We start from the raw sequence: 20,899 nt of genomic DNA on the forward strand, positions 1-20,899 counted from the left end.
CCAGCTTGACTTTTTTTTTTTCCCAAACTTAAAAGTTTAATGACGAATCAGATCAATATGATTCCTTAGCAACTAAATCACAGGCACACTAGTTTTTCCTGTCACAGCACCAGTTTTGCGAAAGCAGTCAAGTTCTTTTTTCAGGTCTCCGTCACTCTGAGAATCCATAAGAATTCTCAAATGGATCATAAACTGTTACAGGGTTCAGGTTATTGTATCATTATAAAAATGTATTGATACAGTACAGATGACAAGACATGCAGCTCTTGTGCTAGTCTATTACAACCATCTGAATACCATAAGAAATATCAGATATAAACAAAATAAAACAGTCAGCAGTAAGCTGTCTTTTAGGGAACCTTTTTTTTTTTTTTTTTAAAACAGTTTTAACCTGGTTTGAAATACAGCAGTTATATGAACGCACAGAAAATAATACAAAATCAGAAGAATGGGTTATTAAAAATAAAAAAACAAAAAACCTGACCAGAGCCTATTTTTTTTTTTTAAATCATTGCAAGAAAGGGCCTGATTCTACTCCTTGTGATAAGCATGAATGTTTTGCTCCTGAGTTTTCAGATGGAGTATAAAACAAAACCCACCCTCCACCCCTCCATCTTCCTTCCAGTACAGCCCCAGACCGCCCCACTGCTGCTGCTAGGAGGATGCACCGTGTGTTCTAACACACCAAAAGCACACCAGCCTTTACACTAGACGGGGGTCTGCTGCCACATGCAAGCTTGAAATATGTAAAGTGCTATTCAAAATACACCAGCCATCATTTTACACAAATGAGATAACGGCAATGTGAGAAAGGCTCAGCCCCCAATCTCAATCCCTTTGAGGTCCAGGGTCACAAGCCGGAGTCCTGCAAATCCAAAGTTGCTCATTGACTAAGACATCTCATCTGAGTAAACCTTTGCATCATCTGGTCCCTCTTTTATTCATTGCCTCATAAAAGCAAAGAGATGAGGGGGCTGGGGGAGAGTGAGCAGGACCAGCTGATTGAAAGATTTTTTTTTTCTTGTCAGCAACTGTTATGAGAAGGTTCACTGTGCTGTTTCCATGCAGTTAAAATAAGGAGACTCTGAAAGCAATGCATCAAATCCCAGCAACAGAAGCACATAAGAGTTTCCTTTGCACTCTTCATACCAAGGGAAAAAACACAACTCAAATGACTTATGCAGATGCTTTTCTTGCTGGATATTATCATTAAATTTACTGTGCTTGTAAGAGTAAAGTATATTCAATTAGTGGAAAAAATATCTTGAAAATATTTTCATTTTCTGATTTCTTCCAGTTGTAAATTTCATTTTTCCTTCAGAGAGATTTGTGGCTTGCGGTCCCAAATATTTATGATTTCAGGCAAGGAAGCATAAGAAAGGAGGAGAAATATCAAGCCTGTACATTTACAATCACCTTTGAGCTCATATATATCTATCTAATTTCTTTCCTCCCCCTATTTTAATCACTGCTGATTTTTCTAGTCATGTTTTCGTTTCAGTAATAACTACCGTTTACGGTCCTTAATTATTTTTGAATGCCTAATTATGATAATCTGCTCTACCTGTCCCATAAATATACCCTAAAAACTTATCCACCTTTATGGAAGCTTTACATAGGTTCCAACATCGACACGCTGTCCCTGCCCGCAGCAGGTCAGATGCCCTTCCTGCCACAGCTACTGCCTGTTTCCCCATGGTAGAACGGCGGAGGCGGAGTCGCAGAGCCTTTGCAATACTTATGCATACTTACGTGGTGTAACAGAAACCCACAGTAACCCTGGGACTGGTTTAATAATTCATCTTTTGTTAAATATGAAGGCAGCATAATTATATAGTGGTTGCTCCTTCCTGTCAACATGTTTGCTTAGCTGATTTTAGCTCCAGAACATGAGAAGCTGTAGAGCAGTTGCCACGTTCGAGACGTGGAGGCCACGGACTAGCATGCAACTATTGATAGGACAAACACCCCGTTGAAATCTACGGTCTTCCCGTGTACGTGATGGATGATCACCTGAGACCTGTCAGAATCTGGTCTCATGTTTATTCAAATCACTGAGTAAACATGACATCTCTACACCATGTGAATAAATCCTAATTGTATGCAAAAGAAAATACAAAAACTGCCCCATGTTGTATTTGCTCAAGAGATTAGACTGAATTCAAATGATCTTCCTTTCCAGTTAATACTGCGCTATCTCAAGAAATAATTACACATACTTAATAGTACAATATATTAAAGTATGCCTTAAGGTATATTTACCAAAAAGCAATTCTGGCTTCTGGATTAAACACAGATTTTAGATCATCCTCTTCAAGGAACAAACCCCCTCAAACAGTAAGCTTCAAACAAAGCACAGAAACCTAAAGCAGACCTCGACAGACAGAGGCAAAATGCATAAGAGTAAACCTGAGCAACAACTGCCCGTGCACAACTGTATACACTTCCAGCTGTGTGCACACATTAATGAGCAGAGGAAGAGAGGGGAAGGGCTCCAAACCTGGCTGTAAGGAAGGAGAGGGGCAGGAAGGGAAGGTGCCACTTTTGTTTTTACTGACTTTCTACTTCATAGGCCTTGGCATTTGTGGTGAGAATAACAGGCTAGGCTGTGTGTCCACTGCGGTCTGGGAGAGGACTTCATCTTCTGCTGGAATGCTAATAATTCTTTATTCAACAACTTAAAACCAAGATTTTAAAAATCGGGGCTATGTCACATTGGAGACTGAGCTAGAAAATGAAAATGACTTCAATAGAATCTCTAATGGTCAAATCGTACAACCACCATCTGAACTGAAAAGCACAGATGTTTTTAAAGGCTAGTATTAATGCGCTTCTATAAACTCCATGCTAGTTTTCAAAGAAGTAATCTAATGATAGATTCTGTAGTGAATACTGTTCTTAATATAGGAAAATCTTTATTTCTTATTTGTGTAACATTTGAAACTTCAGGCTAACATAGAATTGTTTTAGCAGTCTGATTTTTTTTAATTGCATTAAAAAAAATTACATCATATTCCAGTCACACTGACAGTTTTTATATATATATATAAATATATAAACTTCTGTAATTACTTTCAAGTAGCATCATTGCCGTTTTCTGAAACATAACATTTTCTTTAAGAGTACTCCAAACTGTTCAGAAATTAAAATGATGGTTTATCTTTCTGAAAAGAAAGGACATTTGATAAGAAAAGCAAAATTCCCACTCTCCCAACAACTCTTCTTATATATTCTAAAATAAAAATAGAAATCCAAACTACTTTTAGGAATAGACAAGCAGTAGTTTAGTGTTAAACAAACATGTTTAGAGTGGCAGGGGTGTGGGTTGTACATTGATTTGGTAGATGTAGATATGCCTGGAATATCTAGAGAATGTGTCCTATTTCAGTCTCTCTGAAAACAGCAGGTTTTATTTAGCCAGACGGGATGAAGTACAATTCTTCTCTAGATGACCTCTGCCTTCAAAGTAAAAGGGCTTAGTCCTGCTTCCGAGAGCATCAAAGCAGTATCACAACTTAAAGCAGGACATGTCACAATACAAATCTTCCTTTGTTTCATACTGATATTGATTTTGATTTTTATATGGTGGAAAAAGAGGAAAATGAGACTTTATGCTAACAAATATCAAACCATTTCCATGACAAAATAATATTCCTGTTGAAACCCACAAACAAAAAAATTATGACACATTTAATTTTATTCTGCTTTTGCCCCTGTTCAGCATTAATTTTCTCATTTAGTTGTCATTTTAATGTAACTTCTACCACTGAGCTCATAAGAAATGATTTTGTAACTAGCAAAATAATGTTATTTTGGTAGTACTAATGGTAGTACTAGTGGTAGTCATCTAAAAAGTCAGAAAATAAGCCATTAATGGAAGATACATTAATATACTGAATACGCACTTAAATCGAAGTATAAAACGCCATAAAGCTGATCTTCCCATCCTCTGACCATCTATCCCCAAAATAAGGGACCACACGTGATGGATGCAACAGAAGAAACAGCTCAGCAAGGAAAAAGAATTAAAACGAAGAACCCACAAATGTCAGAAAGAACAAAACCTAGGAAGACAACACAACAAGGAAAACCAAGCGCTACATAGGATATTAAAGAGAAAAATGATCCACAGGAGAATGGCAACTGTTACTATGAGCTTCCCACAGCTACCTCTGCCTTTGGATATTTTTAAAAAATTTATTAACCTGACAGCAGGAAACTTTATACAGATTGCCCCCTGACAGGGTGCCAGCTTGGTATAAGCACTTGCTATCTCTTTGTTTAGCATAAGGAAATCAAGAGAGGTGTTAAGTGGTGCCATGTGCAGATTTGGGCAAATCTAACTTCGCCTCCATCTGCCTCACCTGCACATTTCCATGGAGAACTTGCTTAATCATGTGAAGTCCAACAGAAATATCCAATTCTCCATCCTTCTCTTTTCTATGTTTGCTTTCCTTTTTAATGTGCAAGTGTCTGATCTATTATTAATCTCAAAACACAAACCGGCAAGGATCTCAATCAAAGAAAGTAACAGTTCTTTCACAAATTACCTGTTTACTGTCTAGTAACCAGCAAGTCCCCTTTGAAACAGCCAGCCATTTATGTTGCTTTTAAACAAGTTTGTAGTTATTTTTATAACTTCAAAGACAGGGAGAAGAAAGATTAACTAATTAAAAACGAACTATTTGTCATTCAGCCATACCAATTACATAGTAGGATTTCATTCTTTTTTTCCTTCCCTCTCTAATGTTATTCTGTATAAATATATAAATACAGAAAATCAGACTTCAAGCCTCATTTAAGAAGCATATAACATACACTTAGCTCAAAAAATTTAGCAAAGAATTAGAAATTCATGAGAACAAACAGAATTGTCTTTAAAAAAAACCCCACACAATTAACTTTCTCCGTACTCAAAATAGCTTTTGTTGTTTGTTTGCTTTTTTAAAATAGGCTGTCTTTGTCGCAAGTCAGGTGCAGCAATAAGAGACTTATTTATTTCCATACAAGCAAGGGATGGGGGCTGCAATATTTGCCCTTCATCAGCCCAATATTGCTTTCATCAAAGGTTAAAGGAGTAAGACTCAGTCTCCTCAGAATTGGAATATACGTGCTAGCATCAGTACCACCACTGCCTGAGCTACCTGCAATACCTAGGCACAGCAGGAACACTGAGCTAAGGATGGATTTTCTGTCTTACCATTGCATCGTGCTTTGTGTTTAAATAGTCATAACATCTTTTTAGGCTTTAACAGGCATTTATTCTCCATTCACAAGTGCATCCCCCACTGACTTCGGTAAGAACTCCACCAAGGAATCGGACAATAACATTATTCAGAGTAATTACTCAAGTCCCTAACTGTTTGCAAACACCTATTTAAAAATGCTCATGTCCAGTATATCTTTCAGAAATAACAATCAATCACATAGCCAGATCTTCAGATTCTTTGAAAACTTATTCATTAATTGAGCTAGACACCACTACATTTTAGAAAATGGATTTACAAGCCTGTATAATGACCCAGTTCTGTAAAAACATGCCACCCATTAACGTTCCTCATTGACACAGTCTTTGTAATCAAATAGTGCTCCTAATCCACAGATTACTTGCTTTATTAGAAGTATCACACATTCAAACACTAGCAGGATCGGTCCCATCAGAACAAAGCATCCACAATGTGGAAATTACTGAATAAAATTGTGTGAAGAGACAGGAACCTTTATAGGCAGATTAAACAATTTTCAAATGTTTGCTGCATCTAAAAGAAGGCTCTGATTTTAATATTGAGACCATTTGGGCCATGAACTTCCCTATCAGAACAGAAATATTCACTAGAGCTTTAAAATGCAGCAAGAGCGACAAACACACATTGCTTCCTTTCACTGAAATTACCAAACCTTATCAAAGTGTTCCTGACGGGCAGGGATCTTATGGCCTTTAAAATTTGAGGATATGACCAAAACACCGAGAATCATCCTTAAATACAACACTGATGAAAGGAAAGCTCTTGTCTGAAGGCCTTTTCCCCCCACAGGCTAGATACGATGTTAATGACGATAATGTGAGCTTCCTCACAGCAACCTGGCAATGACCTCTGCTCTGACCTGCAGAGACCACTGTCTCAAGAGGTAAAAGACAATTTAGTCCTTTATCCTTTGTAACCAAAATGACTCCAGTGCCATAAATTCTAATCAAGGCAACTCCCATTTAAAAAAAATAAAAAAATTGAATTATGTATGTTTCCTTAAAGAGCAATACAAGGGATCTACTAGCAAAATACAATCAGCTAGAAACAACTTCTATCCTGTTCCGCTACAGCATATACATGTACACATATATTGAAAGACGCACGCAGTTCTGAAACATGGGTAACAATATAGGAAAGGAAAACAAAATCCCAAAGCCAATGCAGGGGTTTGAAAATAAACCCTTGTTTATGGAAATGTGAGCAGATTCATTTAACTTGCATGTCCCTGCTCCCTATTTCAAGCATACACAGCATTATGAAAAAGCAAAAAACTGGTAGTGAACCAAAGGAAACCACAGTCTTCGGATTCAGCACAGGAAACCTAAGATTTAATTCCACCAGAACAAAACCCTGCCAGCAGTAAAAAAAAAAAAAAAAAAAAAAAAAGATTAGCAGTCATTTTTTGCTGTCCTGCAATTATTAAATAGGAAACACTCATGCTCCACAATTATAGGCTTGGTCTTGCACTCACTATATACTTATAGCTTTATTTATTTCAGTAAGTTTGATGCATAGAACTACAGGCTGGATCTCAAAGAGCAACTTTTTATAATACAGTAAAATTACCTTAACATGCAACTGCATTCCCGGCTTTCTTTTTACCATCATCTAATTATGTCACAAATTACCCTCAGTTAAGGATGATTTAAGGACTGGATCTAGGTCCAGGAAAGCCAGCCTTAGTCCACAGGGGCTTTTGGTGCTTGGACTAGCCACTTCTTTCCTGGGATTTTTACTGTACAGAGAATTTTATGCATGACATATCCCTGGTGTCTATACCAACTTCTGAATCTCAACAGTTATAACATTACACAGCTAAACATGAAGGGTATTTTTTCCCTAATATTTTTTTTCAGACCAATACTTCATAGCTTATTCTAAACTTTTTTAAAGATACTGTATAAAATGGCAACTAGGATTAATTAACTTAGGATCAAATCCCAATATGTTTATTGAAGTGAAGCTACTACTTAGCATTAACAAAGGCTTTCTCTAGTAAGAGCCATGGCATTTGGCCTGGGTTACTATTTTAAAGCATACTGCAGAATAAGAAAAGTTGATCTGAAAATGACACTGCCAGGAGTGTCAACAGCCAGATGCCATTTCTATGTTTCTTAATTACATCACATGATTAAAATAGGAGATACTGCTTCCCAAATATTTTAAAGAGTAAATAACACACCACAAGATCTCTTGCAAAGCAACTTCACCTCATACTGCTCAGCAAAACTGGGATTTCTGTAACCAAAACACTGTAGCTGTGCTAATTCCACACTTCAAAACTCTACTTCGGAGCTAATGTGTTTCAGGACAGAGTCCTTTATCAACATTTTGCACTTCAGAAAGTATTTTCACCATGGTTTTTACTCCCTCCTTGTTTCACGTGTTTTTGGTATCAAAAGTCTTTAGCACACAGGTAATGTGGATCGCAAAAGGTCCACTGGTATAAAAGCGCACAGGAAGGATTACAGATGCAAACCCCCAGACTACAGGACAGCCTTTTCTTTCAGGGGAAAAAAACCCCAGACAAACAAAAAACACCCACCACCACCAAGAGAAAGCACGTAGGCAAACAACAAGCAAGCACAACCCCTCTAATCACAGCTGCTCCTGTCATCACTCACAGGTAACAACTGCACCGCAGTGACAAAGTGCATCTTCCCAGACACCTGTGCACCAGTTTCAAGTGGGAGCTATTTCAGACCATCAGAAACTTATCCCAGCTCGTACTGGTATTTCTGAGACTGAGGAGCTGCAGCATTCACCTGCTTTGTCACTGATAGCAAAGGACCCATAAGAGAAATAAGTTTACTGCATATCTTCCTAAGTCAAAAATAAGTATAATTAACTGTACTCCTGCCCTTTCCTCACCTGCAGCAGGGACTGCTGTTGAAGAGGTGCGATTTTTAAGATTAATTGTTCTATTGGCTACCAAAACAAAAAAATAAATACCCACTCTTTCTATGGTATGCAGCGAAATACTGAAACAAGGAAGTTTGAAAAAAAGGAGGTGGATTTTAGGAAAAGGTACAGGTGAGCGATGCAGGTCCTTGCAGAAATAAACCCATCCATCAAAAGAAGCTAAGCAGAATGTGTCCGGTGAGAAAGAAGAAAGCTCTTCGCATCTAATCATTCAACTCTGTTCATCTATATGAAAATAAGAATCATGAAATATTGCTAACAGCAAAACACTCAAATGCTGGTCATTCATTCCAACTAAATCAGTACATGATTTTCACAATTTTTTCAAAAACAAGTGAAAGCTGCAGTCTAGAAAAACTTTTTTCTCTCTGGACCTGTCTCCTCCCCTTGACTTCCTAAAATGCTCCTCCCTCTCCTGCTGAACAGATTTTGGGCAAATTTTCACACAGCATGTATTAAACGTTATATTGTAAAAAGAAAATTATCTCTGATCACATGAAACAAAGTTGGAGGAGAAAACTGGCAATCTCTACGCCATCGCATGTCAGTAAGTCCACAAGTAATTTAATTTCAGAGACTGTAAAGAAAGGCCCAAAGTATGCATTCCTAACATGCTATTCATAACATTAAACAAAGAGAAACAGCTATAGAATAATGGTCCATATTAATGTATCAAAGCTTTAAACAAAACTTAATCATTTTAAATATTTGCTGCAAATCTATCTTAAGGGATGCATCCGTGACATAAAGGCTGATCATCTTTATTTTAAATAAATTTGCTCAGTTTGATCCTCAAATGTATCAAAATAGCCCTATTGTCCTTGCTGTTATGTTCTCAAAGCTGCTAAAATTAACTGACAAGGGCTGTTGCTAAAAGATCTGTAGCATCCGTGATAATTGTAACAGAACCTCAATAACCGGTACATAAGTTCATACTGAGGCAGTTGAACTATTTCACCTACTTTTGTTTACTTGGAAACATCTTTTTGGCAGTACAAGAATCAGGCTAGCAAACATCTTACACTGGAAACAGCACAATATATTAATTTGTAGCTTTTTCATTAGTGCTTTTAGGGACATAAATTTTATTTGCAGTTCAGAAAGAGACAAGATATTGTAGCACATCATTTCGATATCCCACACGGCAACTCTAATGAAAGTATCTCTCTATATTTCACTATCACTGTAGAGCATCCAAATGACAATGGCTCAAAAAAATATCCTGTCTTTTATTACAAGACTTGCCTGATCTAAAACCAAACAAACATATTTCACTACCATCATATTAAAAGTCCGGTTTTTGTTGTGTATATGCCTTGCTATACTTAATAGCTGTACCCCAAACATGTGAGCAAATAAAATACATAAACACAGTTGAAGATATTTATACAGTTCTAGACAACTAATAGCCCTCTGAATTTTAGGCATTACAATTCTTTCCTGGATGAAATGGACTAAAATAATTATTATATGCTTTTTGAACATTCAAACTGCTAATGGAAATTATGCTTTTCATGGAAACAAAGATTACTAAGAGGGTGCTTAAAAATGGATGTGATATTCAGTAATGGTCATTACTGTAATCCAGAAATTAAATTTTAGGATTTTTTAATTATTATTATTTTCCCATATCTGTAGTGAAGTTGTTTAAAAAAACATTTTGTGCTATATCTTTTAGTAATGGGTAGAGAACATTTTAAAAAAAAAATAATTCATGTATTCTTTTGTTTAAAAAAATCTTACTGTAGCTGGAATACTGAAATCTGAACACTGCTACAGATTTCCTTACAGATTATGAAATCCAAACTTGAATCTTAGAAAATGGGCTCTCACCCTCTTTCCTTAAAGCTGCGTTCTCTTTAAACAAGATCTTTTTCCCTTCAACTTTCACCTATAGGATCCTGTAAAATAAGGAAATGCTCCATTTGTATTAAGGTTTGTCTCAAGTCACAAATGGAAATAATTAAAAGGAACTCCTTCAGGAAAGCAGTTCCTCTAAACCCAAAATGTCACTATGTACCATATAGTGCCGCTCCAGCTCAGACATCTATCAACATCTATCACTCAAGCACGCGCCTCAACAACTCTGCTCCCTTTTCTGATTAGAGATCAGAGTTGCTTGAGTTGGCTTACAGGGTGTCATCCGTTTGAATGACAGATGTCTGTGTTGGAGTGCCACTCTTGCTGCTTTTGTTTTGATTGTAAAAGGTTTCGCTTTTCCTGCACAATTTAGACTGTTTAAAAATAAATAAAAATTCAAAAGATAATTTCTCTTTGCACAGGCTTTAGAAGAAGTATTTCATTTCTAATTTAAATTCTAAAAACATTAGCTCCATGTGCACTACCCTTGGTAGCCTTTGTTTACTCAGTACAGAGTGTTTTCTATGGGAATGTTTCAGCTCTCTTCAGCCAGCTTTATCTTTACCATATAAAATGGTAACTTTTCAGTTGAATCCAGCCTTAGAAAAAACTGGTAGCATAGGAGACACATCAGCACCCAACACAATACATGTTAACAAACTAATCCAAGAAAATGATCTCTCCTCTGTTATTTTTACATTAGGGACCATGGATCAAAAGGAAACATAAAATATCTGCAACTTGCATAAAATAAGTTCATCATTGACAAAAGTTTTCAGGACTGACGCTGTCACTCTGGTAACCAGTTGCAATGGGAGCAGAGGGCTGTACGCCTGCACACTCCAAGCTACTCCTTCGTACTTACAAGAAAATTGAGCGAACAAAAAAAAGAAAAAAGAATGGGGGGAGATTGCTCTTCCGGACAACATGGTAGCAGTGAAATGAAATACCTAGACAGACTTACCGAAGAGCTTGCTGGGAGTGTCCTCGCTGTCATTTGATTCCACAGGCGCAAGCAGGGGCTCATTCAGCTCGTTGTCTGAAGTAGCTGCCTTGTCCTCACCTCTCAACTCTGCATTCATTTCACTCCGCAGTGACAGCAAGGGCTTACTGACTTGTCCAGCTATCATTGGATCCTAGGATGGGGGGGGGGGGGGGGAAGAGTGAGGGGAAAAAAAAAGTGGCAGCTTTGGTGTGCGTATACTCTCTTTTCCACTCCCTCTCTCTAACACACACACATACACATACACACACTCTCTCTCTCTCTCTCTCTCTTATCTCTGGCTGCTCCTGCTGTTATTGCTGGCTGCAGTCAAGTGAAGAGCTATTACAGATCCAATGAGTTTTCCATTACTCCCCACCCTATTAAAGCTCAACTAGCATGTGAGAGATTCAGGATGCTTTGGAGAAAAACTTCTATGAAAGCAACATAACCAACACAGCTTTAATTGTGGGATGTGCTTTTTTTGTGTGTGTATGTTTTTACACCTCTCCCTGTCCTTAACGTAGTAAGAAAAGAAATTCCTGTATGCTCCAACGGCACGGAAGAGGAGCGCCCTGTGAGCGCTCCATAGTGATTTAAAGAGGCATCCTCAGCTGTACAACATTAACAAAATCAAATACACAGTTTCTAGCATTGCAGCATTTCTATGAAAATACACAGCAGCAAATAGCCATTTCATTACATACGTTCAACACAGATACAGATTTCTTCTAACTATTCCTGTCTTTGGGATACTATACTCCAAAAGTCCATAAACACACACAAACAGACATTTTTCTTCTGAAAATAAAAAACACAGAAACCATTTTTTAAAAGATAAAATTAGGGAAGATACTTACACAAACAGTTTGCAATTATTCTTGTGTTTGGGACATTATATCCCCCATAAAACATTATAAACATACATATATTTAAATTTTTTCTTGATGATTTGGATCTGTTTTATCTTCTGCTCAATGAGGACATTTGGGGGTCAGGCATTATTTCCAAGCATACTCTATTACTCCGTTTGCAAACTAGTAGGAATAATATCATGACAGCATGGAAACCAGAGTAAAAAAAAAAACCAACTAAATAAAAGGAAAGGAACAAGTGACCTTGTTGCGCTCTCTGGCAGCTATTTATTGCAAAGTTCATGCCTAAATGGTTCTTATGCAGAGAACAGGTGACCAGCGAGCAAGTAGGTTGGTTAGCATGTTCCCTCTGTCCCGTCCTCACATTGGTCGATGTTTGCCTATGGGTTTTTTAATGTATTCATGTCTGAAAAGTGAATTTGATATGACACATGATAATCTATGAAAATGTTAATCAATACAAATAGTTTAAGCTGTCATCAAATGCACTTCTTTAGTCAATACTCATATCGCTGAAAACAATGTCACTGTCACCAGGGCTTAATTTGCACAGCACTTAAATATTGGACTCTGTGCATCAATGCACTCCTCTTCAAATACTGTAGGTAAACACATTTTCTCCCTATTTAAGGCTGAAGCACTCAGCACGCATTTAGCTGAGCCGAATCCTCCCTTTTGAATACCTTGATAGGTCCACTGGAGGGCAAAATTAATACTTAATTGAATCTCACAGTCATCAAAATAATCAATACTTTTTTATTATTTATTCTTTACAGTCTGTTGACTGTTTCAAACCTCTGAGGGAATGGTGGAAAGGATTCATGGCTTTGAAACACTGTCATTTAACAAGGTAATTTTCAGTGGGGCATTAGGGGTTGTGAAACATATAATAAAACAAAAATGGTGGCTTATAATAGGAAGAAAGAAAAGAATTATATTTCTGCCATCTAACAAAACAGGATAAATAAAAAAGCAAGTGCGAGAGGGAGAGGGAGAAAGGAGGGGGGAGAGGGAGAGAAAGACTGGCTTTTGAAGGGTTTTATCATATCAAGAGCAGAGCTGAGCTTTCATAATGCTGACATTTCTCATCCTGACAATCCTAAACAAGTGGAAAGGATGAGATCGCAGATATCATCTTTCATCACATTCCCCAGCTTAAGAACCAACATGACAGCTTCTCTCCCCTTTACACTGTTAATTACTAAATAAAATACTGCTCTCTGTCAGCATTAGATTATTGCAGATAGCAACCACAAACATTACTCCATTGTTTTGTTTTGCCTTTTTTTTTTTTTTAAACCAGTGATACCTACCTTGAACTCTTCAGAAAATAAATTAGGCTTCTGTCTACATATTGTAAATATATGAAACATAATCAATTTAATCAATGTGGTCAATCCATGTTATCGTCAGGCTAAATTGCTGGTGATTTATTAACATTTCATTTACTGTATTTATTAGCCAGCAACAATCTGAACATTTCTTAGATGTTTCTGGGGAGGAAACAGAAGTTAATAAATTTCTTTTGCAGATGCTGTAAAAAACCACCTCTGACTTGTTTTGCCTCATATTCATATTGCATTATGGACGTTCATTTACTGAGGCAAAAATGTTGTTTGTTTGCTTTCATATACTAAATAATGTATTTTAGCAGATTTTGCAGCTAAAGGTCACTGTGAACACAAACAGCATTGTTTCAAAGTCTGGACTGCTGCCCTCAGTTTCAGCTTTTTAAAACTAACATCAAGAGTGGTTCCATAACAAATGTGAATCAGGACAAAATCTGACCCTTTTCAAAGTAGTTTGGGGAGGGAACTAATCCTGTCCACAGAGCTACCCTGCTAATCTGAGGACTAAGAGCAAGTTAATGGAGGATGCTGAATCAGTAGGATTCTAGGTTAAAGTCTCAGCTGCCAAATTTTGAAGTTAAAATATGAAAAATGGGAGGAAAAATAATGTAGGAAATATGACAGCACTGGGAGAAACCTCAGCCCTTAGATGTCAGTGAATTCCCAGCAACTTCAACGGGGCCAGGATTTTAGCTGTTATGTACATTAATAATTCGGCCTCATCTGGAGTACTTTGTTCATTTCTGGTTAGCCTATCTAAGAAAGATACATCAGAAGGAGATGTGTGGTAAGAATGATAAAGAGATTGAAAGTATTGGGAATGTTTACAGAAAAAAGTGAATAAGAACAAGCATGATCAAAGTATACAAAATAATAAATGGCAGGGAGAAAAAAAAGATCAGGAACTATTCACCCTACCTCGTCTGAGGAGAAAAGGAGCCTCTACTGAAATGGCAAAGTCATAAATCTAATAATAATAAAAGATACTTTTCTAAACAGTAAGTGGTGAAAACCTGTGGAACTCATTGCCGCAATATATCACCAAGACGCGCACCACAGTAAGCATCAACATAGTCAGTCATGTGGCTGGGCAGACTCCTAGCAGTGAATTTAAAACAGCTTTACAACCACAGAGCCAAGGACTATAAAAACTGAAATAACATAAACTGCTGCCCCCTTCCTCAGATGGTACCAGAACTTCTAGTTAACCCCCCAGGGTAGTGCTGTCTGTCAGGTGGTAAATGAAGGACAACTTTCTCTGTAAGCAGACAGATTAGGTACTGTCTAAAATTCTGGTCTACCTGAAGACTAAATACATCACTTAAATGATGGGTTGAGGGAAGGTTTGTTTCCTTCGAAAACATACTTTTTAAAAATGGGCATTTTTTAACTTCAGGTTGTTTCCAGGCCTTCAATTGCTTTCCGTACTTAAGAAAGTGTCTCTTCTGCAGTGGATTATACATGATTAAAACTATTCTTTTTACAAAAAGCGTAATACATTCTAATTCTAGTGTGCAGCAAGTGGCCTAGTCTGCAAAATCCCTTGGGGACCAGAGGGGCTGTTTCTATATTTCCCAATAGCCTCCTTAAAATCTCTGGTGTAGCTGCTGTGCCAGCTGCAGGCCCAGCAGCCTTCTCCTCGTGCTCTGCTCACCTACAAAGCCCAGCCCAGACAGGATCCAGGGCATCGGAGATGGTGTATCGAAGCAAGAGTTGCATGCACACCTTTGGTGGATAGTCCCATCAGGATCTGTTCTCCTCCCTGCCCTGGATGTCTGTGAGCCTGACACTCAGCTTTTGGTTTTTGGAAGCTGTTAAAGGTCAGGATATGCTTTGCATTGTAACACAGGATCTTCCATTGACTGACAACCACACAGAAGTTTTAGCTTTTCGTACACAAAATTGAAAAGTCTAAGAATGCATAAAAACCAGCAAGATGAACTTTGTAAAAAGGGTTTATATGCTTTAAGAGGCAAGGGTACATAAAAGGGATATAATGCTTCAGAATTTCAGATGGCACAAGAGCAAAGTTCTAGTTGTGAGAATTTAGGAATTACAATCCCCTTATTAAAATATACCTGTATATACCACACATCTAGTGACAAATTTTGCACGCCCCTCTTGCAGATACTCATATAACTTGTCATCTATTTCTTGTCCAGCTAGCACTAGTACTTCCAGACTTGCCTGTTTTCTCTGAGATTTCACTACCAGTTTTGTGCAGCGAGTGGTCCTCCCTGCTGTGTGTCTTCCTTAAGGGTGGTTTATACCTCCTGTAATTCAGTTGCAATACCTGCTACACCTCTGTTCAGCTCTACCACTCCCCAATGACTTAAACAAGCTGTTTGGCTTAATTTCACAGTAAAAATCATGTGGATTTGCAAATGCAAATTACAGATCTGGTTACACACCCTCTTTTAAAAGTCAAAACCTTTACCTTTTTCTTATCTGCAGCACTGTATGGAGTATAGGAGAACATTTATCACTATGTTAAAAGCTTTGCCTCTACACTTTAAGGTTAAAGGTGGAGTTTCTGAGCAAAATTATTTAGTAATCAAAGACAGCTTTTAAAGGAAACTATATGGTTTTTGTGTGAAACATGCCCTAGGCAGAAATCTAAAAATGGGAGAACTAACTATTTTTATCCTTAATGTAGGACTTGGGTGATAATAGAGCTTTATAAAGGCTTCACACACTGATTTAGCCACTGGTCTAAATTTTGTACTTATTGCACCGTAAACGTTGTCAGTCTGAATTTAATTACTTTTTAAAAATTTAATTAAGAGAAAAAGTAAATCCTTTGTTTTGCTTTTTATTTTGCCCTTATTTTGAAATTACTTTGCTCACACTTTATTTCTCTGGCTTAGAAGTACTTGAAATTAATTTTGTGATTTTTTTTTCAAAATATGAAATAACTCCTGCCCTCCCTCTAGGATTCTGATCTTGCACAGATTTCTGTTTGGGCAATACACAGTGCATATGTTTGAGTAAACACTCCAATTATACTACCAATAAACATAAAATTTATACGGTTCATACATTATTCTAATGACTGCACAAAAAAAAAAAGTACTCAAATTGTAGCTTTTTAAAAATTTTAATCAAGACAGAGCACCGTAACAACCTTGGATAAAGCTATTCTAAGATGTAATTTAGCTTATAGGTTTTGAGTGAGGAATACATTAGAAAGACTCTATTGGGGGCAAAGGATTGGATTTATTTTGTGTCAAGTACCAGTGAAATTTAGGATTACGTTCCTGTTAGGAACTAGTCCTTCTTCCTTCCTCTTATTGCTTTTAGAGGTATTCAATTTTTTTCCATAAATAATGATTTCTCATAGACAACCTTCTTTGATTCTTTCTTCTTTAAACATTATCTGCTGTCACTAATGTGCTGATATTTCCATCCCAATCTACCCATAGTCTGGTTTATGCAAACTACTTTGAATCAACCTTTTGTCCCTTGTTGGCCTCAGACTATTGCTACCTGTTGGCTGTCACTTCCCTGGAAAAAGTTACAGAGAAAAATCTTCTAATTTTTTTCACAGCCACCTGTACCACCATCCTTTGATGGCTGTTTCTGTAAGCAAAACAAACTAGACTGCTGATATATGATCATTGATCTCTCTTCACTACTTTGATCTTGTACTTCTATTTACTGCATTACATATTTACTTATATTACCTATTTTACTCACATTTGACTTACTAAAATCTTCAGTATTGTCTCTGCTTCCCCTTATAGCAAAAAGCTGATATATCCCCAGCTCTTCTCACTCAATATGAATTATTATCACCCAAAACAGTGCCTTCTTTTCTTCAGCTACAATGGTATTTATTCTCCTCATTAAAATCTCCGTAGCAGAAAAAACAGTTTTCTTCCTTTTCTCAATACTAGTGTGACTTTGGACATTGTATTTTTCCAGTGATACTCAGCTTCACATCTAGTGTCCAGGTTTCAGTTAAAAATGAGCATTTTCTAGTTAAAAATAATGTAGCTAACTATCCAGTGCCTAATTCTACTCATGTTATTAACAGTACTGAACTTTAATTAACAAATTAATTTGGTAAGTTAGAGAGACTATCACTGCCCATGGTGCTTTCTTTCATTTAAATATTCTTCTCAGGTTAGACAGTAATGCTAGCATGGTCTCCACTTATCTACTGAATTTTAAGTCCTCTGGAAATTGAAATGGTTAGTGCTGGTTAGTATAACATAGCTTCTGACAGAAATAGTGTCTTTCAGAAACTCATGGAGGTTTTAGTTGTAGCTTTATGAATTTTAAAGTTGAATGAAACCTTTTTTTTTAAACCAAGTTTTATGTGGCAATGTCCCTTGAATTGCTGTGTCTTGAGGTTGAGATACTACAATGTGCTTTCAAATCATACAAAAAAATCTCACTAAACATATTTTTTTCTCCCCCTACTGAACTATTTTCCCTAATAAAAATGTTTCACATATTTCTTACACCTATTGAGAGCAAGTCGAAAGGTTCACAAGAAAAGTCCTAGTCAATTTACTAGTCAGGTTGCTCTGCAACATGCTGTGACTAGAGACTGCAGGATGGGAATATGCACACAGCAGCTGCACAGTAGTAAAAGGCTAGGTCACCATTTATTTTATAATCAAGTTGGTTTTATTGCTCTAAATGTACCCCAGCAGTCACACTGCATGCTTCGAACAGGAAAGGTGAAGTATGTTGGTTTCACCATAGAAAAAGTAAGAGACTGCTGCATCTCTGGTCCAGAAAAGCCATTTCTGGAACTGGCTGGGAAAGAAAGACTTCCATGTGTGAACCAGACTGTGTTTTTTCCCGACCCACTTAGGAATCACCAATGACAGACTATACATGGCACAGAAGTTTTACTCTAAACGTTGCTTTCAACTCTTGGAATTTACCTTAATGCTTCTGATCCAATTATTAATCTGATTTGAGAATCATTCTGCTCTTCTTGTTGCAAACCATTTCATCTTTAGAGTTTTCTACCACGTACAGGGTGAAGCTCTATAAAAACCTTCCTCTATTAACTAGGATAAAAAGAGTTGTAATTTTGGCCTTGGCCCAATTATAATGATTCCCCATTTAAATGACATTCTGGCTTACTGGAAAGGAGCTTGTTCATCTGTGCACCTGTAGCAGAAGTTTGTATGCATACAGAGGTCAAGAGCCAGAGAAGCTACTATTCTGGGAAGCTACCATGCTCCTCAAACCACATGATAGATAATAGCGCACAGCCACCAGAAGAAATAACAAGTCTTGAGAATGGTGAGAGAAAGCAGCCTTCTTCTAGTTAAAGATTCTTCCAGCCACACAAAAGCAGACCCAATTTTTGAGAAACCAGAAGATCAGGCCCTACTGATCATGACAGGACAAAAGTGAAACAGGCAGGAACATTTTTGATTGGGGCCAACATGGCAGGATAGCTCTTCAGAAGACTTTCCGACACACTTCATAGAATCATTTAGGTTAGAAAAGATCTTTAAGATCAGCAAATCAAGATATTTCCTACTCTTCCACCATGTGGTCTCCCAAAAGGAGGAGATGACATAGGAGAGCAATTAAATCTGAAATTAGAAAATGGTTTCTATCAGGAGTAAGAGTTCGACACATTTTCTTCATAGGAGTAGCTGATGATTCCCACTGCTCTGTCAGTTTTATTCCACAGGGAGCCATGTCAAACATAAGAAACCATCCAGAAAATTATAAGCCTGTAAGAATAACTACGATTTTCTAAAACTTGCATACTGTGGGGCCAACTTACCAGAAGACTTTAAAAAAATTCCATTATGAAGAGAAAGACATTATCTTCCATTAAAAACCCCAAACAAACAAAACCCCCACATTTCTATAAAGGTATTCATCACTTTTCGGGAAAAAAAATACCATTCTACCCTAATGTAATAAACATATTGTAGCTGTCTAAAAGATCTTTGCTATCAAAACAAAACCTTCCCATTTACCTGAAAATTATTTCAGGTTGGGTTGTTTCAGTCTCCACAGTGACCACCTAAAGGAGATATGATCCTGTTTACCAAATTATCTTCGTGAGTGCTCTTTTACAAGCCTGCCAGTTCCATAACTTAGGTGGTGTCTTTTTTCATAGTTGCTCAATTTCTGTTTTGAAGGGGCCTTAAGCACAAGGCTTCTCTTTCCAGATCGTGTTGCTACATATATCAGAAGTTTCTTCTAGAACCTACAGCACCCACTTATCGACATGATCCTGCTTTCCATGAGGAAGAACAGGCCATAAATGGCCTCTTTGGAACTACAAAATGTAATAAAATACTCCATGGGGTACTCCGAGTTAGTCTTTCTTAGGTGAAAGATAGCTCATCAGAATTTCTACTGCAAAGCATTCAAATTATATTGATTTGGCCTAATCAGAATTCAAACATGCTATCACATACAGTTTCTCTATATTTTCATTTGTCAGGCTTTGTCTACCATGCATGCACCAGAAATTACTTTTGGGGAAGAAATATCAAAGCCAGAATTCAGTTCAAATTGCTTTCTTTTAGAAATCAGCACATCCAGAACCACACCAAAACCAAACTTAAAATAACTTTTGATTGTTGATCATGTATGAGAGAGAAACTTGACTAGGCAGCATAGAAGGGACTCAAGCAACTTTAAGAGACTCCTTTTAGTTAAACAAAAACTTGATTTTACATAATATGTCAGGATTTGCAAGTTGTAAAACAAAGAAACCATTAACTTGAATTTTTTAAAATCACAGCGTGGGTTAAACAGTAACCCAACTCAGCAGTTAATTCGATTACTTGCATTTGGTCTAGGAAAACCCAAATCAAGATCTGTCTTGATGGACTTGGCCATATCAGGAAAGTCACCTTCTGTTTCAGGATGGGTCTTCCCTGGCTCTCACCAGAAATTTCATCAGAGACACACAAAGTAACACCTTCAAAAGAAAATTTGGTGAAACGGGGACACATCAGTTTTAGTGCAATGAAGCAACCTTCATTCAAAAAAGTGAAAACCTTTTACTGAAGATTTTTAAAGTAGTTCTAATCTAATTCGAGTTTCATCCAACTCTTGGTATGAATGCCACTTTTAAAAACAGTTACAATCTATAATACAATACAGTCACAACCTAGACCAGTTTAGAAATTGTGTATATATTTTTTGTGAACCTTTCAAAATCCTTTATAAATAAGGGTATAATACTTAAACAAAAAACATACCAAGCAAGTAAGGATTTTGTGAGAATATCACAATCAAAAATTGCTGGAAAATCTTCAATATCAAATTGTTCTTTGTCAGCTTGAAGCAAGTGAGAAGGTTTGCCTTTAGGAATTCTTCTTCCTGAATAAGACTGAAGGCTTCCAAAATCTGAATCCAAACTTAGGACAGCTCCGCCTTGATTTTATATATTACATGATTAACAAGGTGGTCAGCTCTTATGGGTGCTCTTCATGGTGCTTGCCTTAATACAGCATGCTTGAATTCTAGTGACAAGTATGGGAAATTACTTCTCTCGCAGCATTTCTACTGATACCATACCTTCTAGGGGTGGACCCTCAGATTTCCTTTTATCTACTCTATACATAGAATAAAATAGCAATAATACCCATCTATTGAAGAAACTGAAAGCTTCACCTGAACAGACTAAAAGGTTCTTTTCTTCTTCCAGATACTAGAAGATGC

The 20,899-nt window shown here is 37.1% G+C and overlaps 1 protein-coding gene across 1 annotated transcript in view; it reads right to left on the minus strand.

Annotated features, from left to right (window-relative positions):
* POU6F2 (POU class 6 homeobox 2) overlaps window positions 1-20,899 on the minus strand; it is a 318,855-nt gene that overhangs the window by 246,041 nt on the left and 51,915 nt on the right. Inside the window, exon 2 of the mRNA XM_054814683.1 lies at window positions 10,996-11,167. Coding sequence (XP_054670658.1) covers window positions 10,996-11,167 — 172 coding nt within the window. The remainder of the gene's footprint in view (window positions 1-10,995; window positions 11,168-20,899) is intronic.

This window comes from Grus americana, chromosome 2 (assembly GCF_028858705.1).
Source record: "Grus americana isolate bGruAme1 chromosome 2, bGruAme1.mat, whole genome shotgun sequence".
In the NCBI taxonomy this organism is placed as follows: Eukaryota; Metazoa; Chordata; class Aves; order Gruiformes; family Gruidae; genus Grus; species Grus americana.